The sequence below is a fragment of the Elephas maximus genome, chromosome 23, assembly GCF_024166365.1.
Source record: "Elephas maximus indicus isolate mEleMax1 chromosome 23, mEleMax1 primary haplotype, whole genome shotgun sequence".
NCBI lineage: Eukaryota > Metazoa > Chordata > Mammalia > Proboscidea > Elephantidae > Elephas > Elephas maximus.
This window is the reverse complement of record NC_064841.1, coordinates 4,937,899-4,952,315: the sequence shown is the minus strand read 5'-3', so window position 1 is coordinate 4,952,315 and position 14,417 is coordinate 4,937,899. Positions and strand designations below refer to the sequence as shown.

Sequence of the window (14,417 nt, the reverse complement as noted above, 5' to 3'; positions counted from 1 at the left end):
GCAGGAATTAGGTAGAATAACGAGGAAGGGGCTTCCAGGCAGAGAACAGCATGTGTGAGGGCAGGGAGATGGGAAAAAGCAACGCTCATGGAGGAAGCTAAAAGACAGTCATTGCAGGCAGAAGCCAAGTCTGTGTGAAGCAATGGTAGAAGATGAACCAGGAAGAGAAGGAAGAAGCCAGGCCTTGAATGGCGTTCGTTGGAGGACAAGTGGTAGATGAGCCAAAGGGGAAGTGAAAATGCAGCAAAGGCAGTGGAGTTAAAAGATATTCAGGAATAGAACTGGTAAGAATTGGAGGAGTCTAGAATGACTTGAGTTTCTGGCTGAAACCAAATGGTAGACAGTGCTGCCCTTCACTAAGGGGAAACGGCATAAGGAGGTTGACAGAATGACACGATGTGTTCAGTGTGGAGTGTAAGCTCCTTGACAGCAGGACTCTCATCTTCTGTTCAGTGCTGTGCTTCCTGTACCTGTCACAGGTGTCTGGCTTAGAGTTCTCATTGTTGGTACTTGCTGCCAAATCAATTCTGACTCATGGCACCCCTACGTGTGCAGAGTAGAACTGCTCCCCAGGGTTTTCAAGGCTGTGACCTCTTGGAAGCAGATTGTCAGGCCTATCTTCCAAGGTGCCTCTGGGTGGATTCAAACTGCCAGCCTTTCAGTAGTCATGAGCTTAACCATTTATGCACCCAGGGCATCTGGCTAGACACCACTAGATATCATGGAATGAGTAAATGAATGATGCTTGTTGATTTTGAAGCACCTGTGAAACCCTGGTGGCATAGTGGTTACAAGTTCAGCTGCTAACCAAAGAGTCGGCAGTTCGAATTTACCAGCTGCTCCTTGGAAACCCTATGGGGCAGTTCTACTCTGTCCTATAGGGTCGCTATGAGTTGGAACAGACTTGATGGCAACAAGTTTGGTTTTTGGTTTTTATGGGATAATCAGATGAATTTTTACTGAAATTTTTTCCATGTAGGTCTGGAGCTTAGGAAAAAGTTCTGGACATACCGTTAGACAAATATCCAAAATAAAGTAGACCAATGGGAACGCCTTGGGAAACGTTAACTGTTAAATGAGTGAGGAAATGGAACAGAAGACCACAGACCAAATAAAGAGAGTGAGAAGCAATGACAGCCATGGAGGAGAGAGTGTTTCAATGACAGCCAAGAAAACAAGGAAACAGTCAACATTATCAAATGTCAACCAAAAACCAAACCCACTGCCGTCAAGTCGATTCCAACTCATAGCGACCCTATAGGACGGAGTAGAACTGCCCTATAGGGTTTCCAAGGAGCAGCTGATAGATTCGAACTGCCAACCTTTTGGTTAGCAGCCATAGCTCTTAACTACTGCAACACCAGGGCTCCATCAACTGTCAAGGAGAGGTCGAGTAACCTAAGGATGCCAGACACCTTAGTGTATACAGGCCATCCAGCAAGTCAGAAAACCTAAATGCTATTTTCTTACTGTAATGCATTATCACTAAACTATTTATCATGTATAGTGGCCTGTGTTTCCAGACATTACAGACATGTTGTACACCCTGAGTTTAAAAATTTAGAGGCCACTCTTTCTAAGGAGGTTTTTAAGGAGTCACGGTGAGAGAATGCAATAAGGAAAAAAATGAAGCATGAGTATGTACAAACAGGGAGCCCACATCATTTGTTCATGATGTTTCGCTGGGTTGGAAGGAGAGAAAGAGGTTAGTAGGAAGGAAGATGTAGAGTCCAAGGGACAGCTAGTGGTTTCGTAGTCACGTGTGATCTGGTGATATTCCATCTGTAGCCATAGAGCTTAGCTCCCAGATGCTGGTATACTTACTCATTCTTCACAAAGGCATGCCTGTTGATGGTCTCCACCACATCTCTGAAGAGAATTTTTGAAGTGAGGGTATAACCGTGGTGTACCACTGGCTCTCCATCTGGGCCATCCCAACAGTCAACTGCCAAAAACAGAACTTTGTGTCAACAACCGAAAGTCACTGGCATTTACTAATTTTTCTGGAAGTACTGCACCCATATTTTAAGTTATTCTTTGAGGCTGTCTCCACTATAATCACAACACTGTCAGAGAGAGAAATGGGTGCTCTGGCATATTTATTATTATAGTTAGAGAATTAAAGATAATAAATGGTTTGTTTTTGAGTGCTTATAATTAGCAAACATGTCAAATTCATAAGTAGCCTGACATTTACCAAAAACTTTCTTTCAAAGTTGATCTAAATTCAATCAAGTGTGCCCGAGGACTTAGTGCAATTTCTTAACAAATTGTTCCTCCAGTTTCATTTCTTCAGATTACTAAGTTATTATTAAAGTTGGAGAGGGCTTATCAGACCAATTACAGAGTTTGCATTATTGCTCACTTAAACTCATTATGTTCCTATTAATTTATTTCTATTCTATTAATTTTATTTATAAAAACATTAACTTCCTAAATTTGAGTTCTCTGGCCCTGCCAAGGCTTATGTAATTACGGGGAAATGATTTAATTATAAAAAGCCTTGCTTTCCAAATCTGTAGAAGAACAAGAACAGATTTACCTCATAAATTTGAGTGGTGATTAAATATATATAAAGCTGCTTAGAACACTGCCTGGCACCTAGTAACTATTATTGTTCTTGATACTAATGATATTGTTATACAAGCACACAACCTCACTGCCTCCCAGCTGAGAACGACCCACCTCCTCATCACCCTTCCTGACTTAAGAGCTTTCCTTCCCTTGTTTTATAATTCCTCAAAACACTGCTTTCATTATGCTGCCCCTTAGTGCAAAAGCCTACTCAGTGCATTGCATAGTGTCCAACACATAGTAGGTACTCAGGATATACTAAATGTATTAGTAAACTTCCTATGGAAGCTTCTGACTTCTTCACTCAAAGGCCCCTATTTCTTGTGCCAGAGACTGGCTTGCCACTCAATGAGCCTACTTTCTCCTTTGCCCAGGGACACAACTAGACCACACTTCCCAGCCTCCCTTGCACCAGGATGTGCCCAGTGAAATGTAGGCAGGAAGGATGCATACCACTCCCAGGTCTGGTCCACGAAAATCTGCCATACATGGCCATCCATGCTCTTTGTTCTCCTACTCTGACTTTAAAAGTCACATGCTGAAGATGGCATGGCCACAAGATGGAATTACCTTGACCCCTAAATTGCTGCTTGAAAGATTCATCCATTTTGGACCTCACATAAGAAAAAAACTTCAGTTGCTTTAAGGCACAGAGATCTCGAGGTTTTATTCTTAAAGAAACTAGCGTTGCCTTAATTAATACACTAGCTCTGACAAGCCAATCGTATCTTCCCCTAACCCAAACACACAGATTTGTTCCTTCAGTTTGGCAAGTCTCCCAGTATGCAATCCCACCTCCATACCTTTGCTTCTTTCATTTTTGGTAAACTGAAATGCCCGTTTTCACTCTGCTTATCTAAATCCCAACCAAGTCTCAGCTAGCATCTCCCCAGCTCACATGATATCTCCCTTCCTCATGGCACAGGTCACACACTCAAATATCAACAGCAGCCCAGCAGTTAACATAAATAAGTAAAATAACCCAACAGAACAGGCGTGTCCACATGTGATAAACACCTCTCACTGTCAATCAGTCATTGCCAAATTATCTGAGAAAAGCCAAAAATCTGAATTTTATTGATACAATTTTTCCCAATTTTTAAATATTGGCAATTAATCCACTCTTAAAAAATACCATGTGGGTCAAACATAAACAAGTTCTCCAGGCTGAGTTTAGACAACAGAATGCAAACTGGAAACTGGAAACTTCGACATTTGAACAGAGACCACACAGTTCAGAACGACATCTGTTCTTCTACTTCAAGTATGTTCTCATTTACCCAATATATAATCCTATAGGGTCACTAGGACTTGGAACCAACTCAATGGCAACAGGTTTGGTTTTTTGGTTGTTTTTTTTATAATCCTATATTAGTGGCACAGTACATGTTCAATAAAGATAGACTGCTCAGAAGCACATTCCCTGTATGTGCGCTTTGTATATCACCTCAGTAGACGACATCTCCATTTTCCTTCTAAAACTTTCAAAAAATTCACCATATACATGACACTATCTGTATTAATTAACAAAACACCAGCTGTTCAAATATCACTACCAAAAAAATTGGAAAAGGTAAAAGGAAAAAAGGACTTTCAAGGTGAATGTCATCGGAATACTAGAAACAAAGTTTACGAATCAAGATGCCGTTGAGAAGACCAAAGGTCTTGGAGATACTACCCTACAGTGCCATACTGTTCCTATTGGCCCACAAATGAGGCCATATGTCTCAAAGACATCTTCTCTGAAGAAAAGCTTCATCCATCTTCCTCCATGTACTTGACATTTTTTAAATTTGTCTCTGGACACAGGCATAGAAAGAATGAACAGATATTTCAAATATATATAACTTCAATCATTTATACCCTGAGCCATAACAGGTTCCTCATAAATGACCTAAAATCTTTTCAAAAAGAATGCAAAGTAGAAAAGGCAGTGCCATGCCTCACTTCGTTATTATGTCCACATAAAAATACTTTCAAAGCTACACCAGCCAAGCGGGCTGTGGGGACCCTGGTCTTGGGGAACATCTAGCTCAACTGGCATAACATAGTTTATAAAGAAAGTGTTCTACATTCTATTTTGGTAAGTATCATCTGGGGTCTTAAAAGCCTGTGAGCAGCCATCTGAGATCCCCCACTGGTCTCACCCCTTAGGGAGCAAGAAAGAATGAACAACATTAAAGACACGAGGGAAAAATAAGTCCAAAGGACTAATGGACACGTCAACCATGGCCTCCACCAGACTGGATCCAGTGCAACTAGACGGTGTCCAACTACCACCACTGACTGCTCTGACAGGATCACGATAGGAGGTCCCAGGAAGAGCTGGAGAAAAATGTAGAACAAAATTCTAACTCAAAAAGAAAGACCAGACTTGCTGGCCTGACAGAGACTGGAGAAACCCTGAAGTATGGCCCCGAGCATTCTTTCAGCTCAGTAATGAGGTCACTCCTGAGGTTCACCTTTTAGCCGAGGATTGGACAGGCCCATTAAACAAAACGAGACTAACGGGGCACACCAGCCCAGGGGCAAGGACCAAAATGCAGGAGGGAATAGGAAGCAGGTAATAGGGAACCCAAGGTTGAGAAGGGAGAGCATTGACATGTCGTGGGGTTGTTAACCAATGTCATAAAACAATACATACTAACTGTTTAACGAGAAACTAGTTTGCTCTGTAAACCTTCATCTAAAGTACAATTTAAAAAAAAAAACACATCAGCCAAGAAAGAAGGCACTCTTGCTAATATTGATACTTCCGGAAGAAGATCCACAGTCCAACATGGAATGTGCTAATGTTCACTTTTTACTTCCGATTTCATCACTTGTTTGTTACATGAGGATCACAACACTCACAAACAGTACTAGCATCTTAACATGTGGCAGGCGTGGGCAGCTTCAATGGAACTAAAGCTTCCTGTGAGGACTAATACTGTAACGGGTATGTCGGCTAGCCAGAAATCCCCTAACCAATTCCTGTAGCCATAAATAGCCAGGACTCCCTGTTCAATTATGTCACACACTACTAGTTGCTGTCGAGTCGACTCCAACTCGTGGCAACCCCAAGCATGTCAGAGTAGCATTGTGCTCCTTAGGGTTTTCAGTGGCTGATTTTTCAGAAGTGGATCGCCAGACCTTTCTTCCAAGTTGCCTCTGGGTGTTCTCAAACCTCCAACCTTTCGGTTAACAGGTCAGTGCCTCAGCTGTTTGCTCCACACAGGTGCTCATGTCACACATTAACCGACCAAACCCATAGCCATCAAGTCGATTCTGATTCATAGCGACCCTATAGGACCGAGTAGAAGTGTCCCATAGGGTTTCCAAGGTGCAGCTGGTGGATTCCAACTGCTGACCTTGTGGTCAGCAGTCGAGCTCTTAACCACCAAGCCACCAAGCCTCCCACCTCACACATTAGAGGCGGCCAAAAGCACTCTGACAGTGTTAGTCAATTCTGAAGGCTGAGCAACTAACATGACAGCTTTTCATACTGGAACTCAAAGACGTTCCACCCTGATAGCACTCCCAGAGACAACAGGGAAAATTGGAAACCGATTACAACAGCAATGCAATATCAGTTCCATAATGAGAGTGAAAACCCCTGGACAGAACATCCATATTTATTAAGTAACTCGGGCTGAAAATCAAGTGAATGAAATGCCAGGTAAGAAGTGTTATTAGTTCATTTTGCTGACAAGTCTACCTCACCAAAAAGACTTATTAGTCTTCCCCAAGACATCACCTAGACACTGACTGAGGCCATTACAGCAGCTGAACTAATGGAGATGGAAAACACAACATTACCAAGATAGAAGCTTGAAAGAGGAGAGATTCCTCAAGCCATAATACCATGAAGAAACTGTCCAGAATCATTACTCTCCAACTCTAAACGCTAAGCTTGGCAAAAGCTGCTTCAGAAAAATATCTGAGGGGTCTGAAAATTTCAACCCATGACATGCTATGTTCCATAAATCAGTTTCTTTAAATTCTGTGGATGCAGATGTTTAAAAACGAAAACAACGTCATCCAGACCCGAGGTAGACAAAGTACCCCAGGTATTCACTGCCGTCTCAATGCCCAAAGAACCAAGACCTTCAGATCACACTGATAGAATTGGCTGGGAGTCCACAAAGGATCATGTCATCAAATTCTAAGTCTTCAGAAACATCTAAATATTTAGATTGTTATTGTCAGGTGCCATCGAGTTGGTTCTGACTCATAGCTACCCTATGTAAAACAGAACAAAACACTGTCCAGTCCTGCGCCGTCCTCCAGTCATTACGCTTCAGCTTCTTGTTGTAGCCACTGCGTCAATTCACCTCACTGAGGGTCTTCCTCTTTTTCGCTGACCCTCTACAAAGCATGATGTTCTTTTGTAGGGACCAATCCTTCCTGACTGTGAGAACTTGGGCCATTTATCGAAGTTTGGATTGAAGTCTCCTCTAAAGTGGAGATTACCCCATTCCCCTCGGTGTTCTTCTAAGAATTAAAAGACCTCAAAGTTTATTAGTGGTTTCCAGGGGCCGAAGGGAGGGGGAAAGTGGGAGGTTAATGGTGATAGAAATACCACGTTGATGAAGGGTAGGGTTGCGCAGCCAATTATTGTATTTGCTGTCAATTCAGTTGTATACCTGTAGAAGTTCAATAGGCAAAAGTTGTGTGATAGCTACATTTACAGTCACTCACACACACACACACACAAACACACACACACACACACACACACACAAAGTAGCTGATGGGGCTGCTTTGTATAACCAAAAATCTCACGGGATTTGGTTATTTGGTTTGGAGGTTTAGGGCCATGGTTTCATGGGACATCCCAGTTAATTGGCCTAATAACATGTTTGTGCTTCTGTTCTACCCCTTAGTTCACTGGCTAGCGCCTGAGGTCTTAAAAACATGCAAGCGGCCATCCAAGGCACAACTGGCCTCTAGTCTCCTGCGGCAGCCTCGGTGGCAGCTCTCTTTATTTATTTATTTTGGTCATTGTAAAGGTATCTATCACACAACCTTTGCCAATTCAACCTTTTGCAGGTGTACAACTTATGCCCTACGATATCCTTTAAACCTTAAACCAAAAACATCCCCTGAAGTCTTCTTAAAATCAAACAACAGTTTGGCGTAACTAGAAAAAAAGTCTGCCTCGATCAAAGTTGACAACAGCAACTGAAAAGATTACCGTATTTTTATGCAAATAAGGCATGCCTTCTACATTTATTTGCCACCTGCGCCCTCCCTTCACAAGATATTTTCTTAAGTGCCACTATGGCAATTTTTCTTATGTTTCTGTAAAAAAAAAAAAAATAGCATAGGATGCCTACGAAAACACCTCATAGCCACCAAATGTAGAAGGCACAGGTTATTTGCATAAAAATATGGAACACCATAGGAACCTTAAGGGGCAGTGAGTTTATGTTAATGGGGGAGGAACAACTCAGAAAAGAAGGGTGAGAATGGCTGCACAACTTGAAGAATGTAATCAATGTCACTCAATCATATACATAGAAATGGTTGAACTGGTGTCTGTATATTCTCAACAACAAAATTAAAAAAAAAAAAAATTAAATGAGATCAAGTATGGAATGCACTTAGCCCAGACCCGATCAACAAAAGGGAAAGATATTATGGTAGTTCCTTTCTACATTACACCCAAAGCCAAGGTGACAGTTGCAATTTCCAACAGGAAATAGAACAAGTACAAGGCTGAATAAGTCTCCCAGAAAATATGATTTTTCTCTTCAAAAAGCCTTTCAGAAATAGTATCTTGACTTTCACTGTCTGGTCAGAGATTATTCTAATAGTGGGAACTTCAAGCCAAATAACAGGGGAGGAATTTGCTGATGCAAGCTGGTAAGGGAGATATCCGAGAGCACATGGGCACCTTGCCTGTGCATAGTCTCAGCTTATGTTGACATGGAGCAGGCAGCCTTTTAGACACAGAGAGTCAAGTAGCTTCCTTCTATTACTTTGATGACTGACAAACAGGAAGAAAGAAGGTACAAGAGAAGGCCCATGTTCAATATCATCTACCATACAGAATTTCTAAAAGCTCCCATTTTAAAATTAAAAGACCCCTAAGAAAGCTAAGACTAAAGATCACTTGTACCTTATTGTAAAATATTTTTGACAGAGAGCTTTCCTTTTTACTATTCCAAACAAAGACGGTGGGTTAGAAGTTTTGATTCAGTTAAGCTGATCAAGGGAATGTGGTCAGGTTTGGGTAACGTACTGATCTGAGGCAGGTAAACAAAAAAAGAAAAGACCAGGTCTCTGAAGGAACTGAAAAGCAGAAGAAATAAAGTGTGGGAGACAGAAATAACAAAACTGCAAAACTGTCTAGAGTTGACTAATACTTCAAGGACTCAATCAAAGCCAACATCTATACTTGCCTTCCAAAAAAGGTCACCATTTAAAACGATAGGCAACTCCTAGCATGAGTTCAAAGAGGCCTCTCTATGCATGCTAGACGCATAAAACGCACTGAGTGCTGAGTCAACAGAGGGCTGAAAAATGACAGAGAGGGGGCTGTCACCTCAAGACCTTCTGTTGCTTGAAAGGTTTTTCTTTATGTTAATACTTCATAAGCGTCTTCTTTATTCACTTGCTTAAAGCTACTCGGCTGTCAGTGACAAGTGTCAGTATGTGCTATCTGCAGTGACTACAAAAACACTGTGTGTCTTTAAACGTAAATTTCCAGAGAGCTTATTTTGTAGTGTTTCTAATGGCTGTGTACGTAGACAGTTTTTATTCCTGCCCATTTTTAAAATATGATCATTTACCTTTGTAACTTTCACTGTCACTTCTGTAGCAGAAAAATTCTTCAAGCCAGAAACGATGTGACAAAGAACACCCCATCCAGTTACCAATCTTATCTCATCGCCCTACTGCTTTCTCCTACTAAACCACCTCTAGGATGACCTCCTATCCCACTGCTGACACCCTGTAAATTCCCACCAAAGAAAACAATTTTCCTGTGCTCCATGGAATCCCCAATCCAGCAAAAACAAGCTGCTTTTTATCTTCAGACTCTTTTTGGAATTCTCCCTCAGCCTCTTTATTGAGGCTAAACACCACCTTGGAGGATACTACTTCCTTTCTCCTGATGCTCTTTTGTACAAATGAAAGAACCAGGAAACATCATTTGGCTCTTATCGATACTTTTAAATAATTGTTCTTCTATACTCATAAAAAAAATTCCCCCTTCTTTGAAGCCCACTTGGTCCAACTCTGTTGTTGTTAGGTGCTGTCAAATTGGTTTCAACTCATAGTAGCCTTACGTACAACAGAACGAAACACTGCCCAGTCCTGCACCACTGTCATAATCATTGCTATGATTGAGCCCATTGTTCCAGCCACTGTGTCACCCCATCTCATTGAGGGTCTTCCTCTTTTTTGCTGACCCTCTGCTTTCCAAGCATAAATGTCCTTCTCCAGGGACTGGTCCCTCCTGATAACATGTCCAAAGTATCGGAGACAAAGTCTCATCATCCTTGCTTCTAAGGAGCATCCTCGCTGTACTTCCAAGACAAATTTGTTTGTTCATCTGGCAGCCCATGGTATATTCAATATTCTTCACCAACACCGTGTTTCAATGGCATCAATTCCAAATCTACCTTCCTGGTATCCTCCAAGTACCTTTTTCTTTAGCATTCTTTTTGTACTTAAATATCTGGTATAGTTTTTAATCTCCATCCTAACTCCTGCCAGCATCCTTTATGAGTTAGATGTCCTTGTGGACAATCTACTCAGCCCCTTATTCTTGACGAGCAACCTCTTCCTTCACTCTATTTTATTCATGCTCACCCATGACAGACCCTGGATATTGTTAACACCTGTAACTGCATCCAAAATCTCTCCTACCAACAACAATTTCCTGTCCTTGCTTTGTGTGACTGTGATGACAACTCCCCACATTTTTCTGTTTGAGTCTTCTAGTCTTTTAACCTCATTTTGTGACCCCTTATTCACCTCATTTTCTTTCCTAGACACATGATCTCTTTTGTCAATTACTTAAAGGAGCCCAAAACATCTCAAAGATATATAATACAACTGTATTAGCTTTCTGTGGCTGCCATAACTAACCACAGCAAACTTAGTGTCTTAAAACAACTGTAACCCACTATCTCAGAGTTCTGGACGCTAGAAGCCTGGAATATGGCAGGGATGCACTCCCTCTGGGGCTCTAGAGGAAAATCTCTTCTTTGCATCTTCCAGTTTCTATTGACTGTTGACATTCTTTGGTTTCCTTAGCTTGCGGCCACATCACTCCAACCTCTTCTGTCTCCGTATTGCCTTCTCCTCTGTGTCTGTGTCTTCCCCTCTTCTGTCTCTTACAAGTGCACTTGTCATTGGATTTAGGGCCCATCCAGGTAATCCAGGATGATCTATTTCAAGATCCTTAACTTAATTACATCTGCAAATCCCTTTTTTCAAATAAGGTAACATTCACAGGTTTCATGAATTTGAATGTGGACATATCTTATGGGGGGCCCAGGATTCAATTCATTACAATGTCCTAGAAATCCAGAGCCTTGGATCAATTCTACAGTCAGTCTTCACTGCTCCTTGGTGGTGTTTTCTCCTACTTCCTGGAGAACACAAAGGTCATCAGGCAAAAAGCTCTTCGCCCCTGGCCTTCCTTCACTTGAAAAACAAACCAACAATCTTCATTTTCCCTTTCTTCTAGGTCTCAAAACCTCCCCCTAACTCTGTCATCAAGTGTCTCTTCTCCACTAATTCCTTCCTTTAGGGTGGAGAACTGTGGTATAGTGGTTAAGAGCTCGGCTGCTAACCAAAAGGTCAGCAATTCGGATCTGCCAGCTGCTCCCTGGGAACCCTATGGGGCAGTTCTACTCCGTCCTATCGGGTCACTATGAGTCAGAATTGACTTGAAGTCAATGGGTTAGGGTGGAGAAACACCCAGTCACCAACCCACAGCAGCTTAGCTACTGCTGCCCTCCCATTAACATGACACCAGAACTACACACTGGAAATCACCGATAACGCCCAGCCGTCAAACGCAACCACATTGGATGCTTAGTCTTAATTTCATGAACAGGATGCTAGTTCTGATTAGTGTGAACACAGTTTAGAGGTCTCCAGTACTTATGCTAGATTTAACTGACCCATTAAAGGACGTGTTCAGCTGTAGGTACTGCTGATCCGACACAGGGCACATACCTTCCACACAGCGGCAGCCCTCCTGTAGCACCCGGGCATACATATCCACTTTGGACTGAGAGAGGAGCTGGTCCCCAGTCAGGTATGTATTGTGGGAGGAAGCAATGTAGTAGTTACAGAGGGGCTGATCCATGTCCTGATACACTTCATGGTGAGCTGGGTTAAATATGTCACAAGCTGGACTTCGCATGAAGTTCGTGAAGCCTTTGGAAAAATGAGAGAACAGTCAAGTACCACAGCTTTCAAAGCATACGTACTTCATTGGCTCTAAAAGGGACAAAAGAGGGCAAAGCACATTCCAAGCAATCATCTTATTGACCCTTAAGGCAGCCTTTGGGGGGAAAAAACTGAGGCACCCAGAGATTTGCTTCAGGTCAAAGAGACAGTGTCAGAGAACTGGAATATTGTTTTGGGGACTAGCAGTTTAAACATGACCTCGAGAAAAATAAATTGACTCTGTAAGAGTATTGATTGGGTGGGGCAGGGCGCTGATGGCAAAGTCATTCAGTAGCTACTGAACTCAAGCTTTGGCTATGCAACGTGACTTCACGATGACCGACGCAGCGTTAGGGCCAGGTTTATACTAAATGTACACAGATCAGCCAGGAGCAATCTGATCAGTTAGTACACTGATTTGAAAAACAGTATTGCCAGTGTGATAGTTGAGATAGCAACTGAAAAGTTAGGCACAGCCTCAATTAAGGTTCTGGTTATTTGACTATGAAATTGGTTTGGGAAGATGCTGCTAATGGCCAGCACATTCTCTAACTTTGGAACAGTGCTTAAAGGTTATGTGGAAAACCTTGTCATTTTTTTCTACAGTCTTTCAAAACATAATGCCTAGGATAAGAGGCATTTGCTAAGGTATGAATAAATGCATGAACGACCTACAACCTACGTAAAATGATTATTAGGTAAATTGCTTCAAGTCCTCAGGAACTATGGGGTCAGACTGTATCTGTACATATCCTCAGTTTCTGGAGAACGTCTTCATTCCCAACTTCATGTCCATAATTTAGGAACCATGCTCAATGCTATATTTTGGGGCCCCACCAGATTTTTTTTTTTTTTTCCAGAGAAGTTTCATTTCTTACTACAGAAAAGGCCCCAATGTGTCTGTTGTCTTCTCTGGTTGTTTTAACAAGGTTTTTAATGATATAAGATTTTAAATTATCCCTGTTCATCTTAATTACCCTCCATCCCAGAAAGTAAATACATGATATCAAAGCCCCCTTTTCCACTCATAGCCTGGAAGCAGAAGAGAATAGAAAGCCAGCAATTAAAAATGGTAAGATAAACAATGGGTTCAGATGCCCTTTGGAAAGCTGAGTTCTGCAGGAGTCCTTCATTAAGATGACCTGTTCTGACTGGGAGGTTCTCATCTTGAGTGGCAACCTGCAAAGTTATTTCCCTACATGTTTTAAACATACATAACTGATAAATACATATTTAACTATATTCACACCATGTTATTTACATATAAGATCCTAGGGGCTAGATGATGTGTCTGTGAGTATGGGTAAATGACTTAATTTCTTTGAGCCTCATTTTCCTCAACTATAAAATGATGTGGTTGTATTAAATGAGCATTGTATCCCAAAAACCTCTCAAACACTACCAGCTATGAGAAGTCAGTTGCTAAAATTTTTAGAAAAACACATTCACTTTCAAGTCAAGGAGCCCTGGTGGTGCAATGGTTAGGTGTTCATATGTTAACTGAAAGGCTGGCAGTTTGAACCCACCCAGCCGCTCCCCAGGAGAAAAACCTTGTGATCTGCTTCTATAAAGGTTAACCAAAAAAAAAACCAAATCCGTTGCCGTCAAGTCAATTCCCACTCCCAGTGGCCCTACAGGACAGAGCAGAACTGCCCCATAGGCTTTCCAAGGCTGTAAATCTTCATAGAAATAGACTCCACCACCTTTCTGCCATGGAACAGCTCGTGGGTTCGAACCCCTGACCTTTCAGATAGCAGCCGAGCACTTAACCACTGTGCCTCCAGGGCTCCTCTGTAAAGATTACAGCCTAGGAAACCCTGTGGGGCAGTTCTACTGTCACATGGAGTCCTTATTAGTCAAATATCAACTCTACAGCACTCAAGAACAATTTTCAAGAAAACAGTTTCTCAAGTCACTTATTTTAGAACTGAATTTCCCTCCATGAAACTAACAGGATGAGGCTATTTCCAAGAAGCAGGCATTTGAGAAAAGTCCAAATATTTTGTGGCATCCCTCATACATAGCGGCACCAGGTTGTCCTGGTTGGAGATGAAAACGCTCCCGGTTACTGCAAAGGAGGAAGTGATGTCATGGCCCCTGCTTTGTAGGAAAACGTGTGTGTGTGTGTGTATGTTGTGAGTTTTATTTGAATGATCTGTAATTCCATGGATATCTCCTGATTTGTATACATAAAAATTCTGCTGGAACTTAACTTGGTAGAACTGAATTGAGAAATTAAGAATATTAATATTTTACCTTCTATGCCAAGAACATTTTTTGCCTTATTTTCTTCTGAAACTTCAAACTTCTTTATGATGTCAAGACAGTGGTCTGCGGTCACATTATTCATCTAAAAAAAACAGAACATTAGTACAGCACCCAGTGTTTCTATTAGCCAATCATTTCACTGATTTTATTTTCGGCACACTTTTCCTTGTTTTAAAGACAGC

General features: G+C 41.7%; 1 protein-coding gene across 8 annotated transcripts in view; it reads right to left on the bottom strand.

Moving 5' to 3' along the window:
* Nucleotides 1–14,417, bottom strand: part of PLCH1 (phospholipase C eta 1) — a 277,526-nt gene that overhangs the window by 51,503 nt on the left and 211,606 nt on the right. For all 8 annotated transcript variants that reach the window (XM_049867197.1, XM_049867198.1, XM_049867196.1 and 5 more), the window contains exons 7-9: nucleotides 14,224–14,317; nucleotides 11,752–11,955; nucleotides 1,825–1,945 (exon numbers count right to left, since the gene is read on the bottom strand). In XM_049867197.1, the coding sequence (XP_049723154.1) occupies nucleotides 1,825–1,945; nucleotides 11,752–11,955; nucleotides 14,224–14,317 (419 nt within the window). The remainder of the gene's footprint in view (nucleotides 1–1,824; nucleotides 1,946–11,751; nucleotides 11,956–14,223; nucleotides 14,318–14,417) is intronic.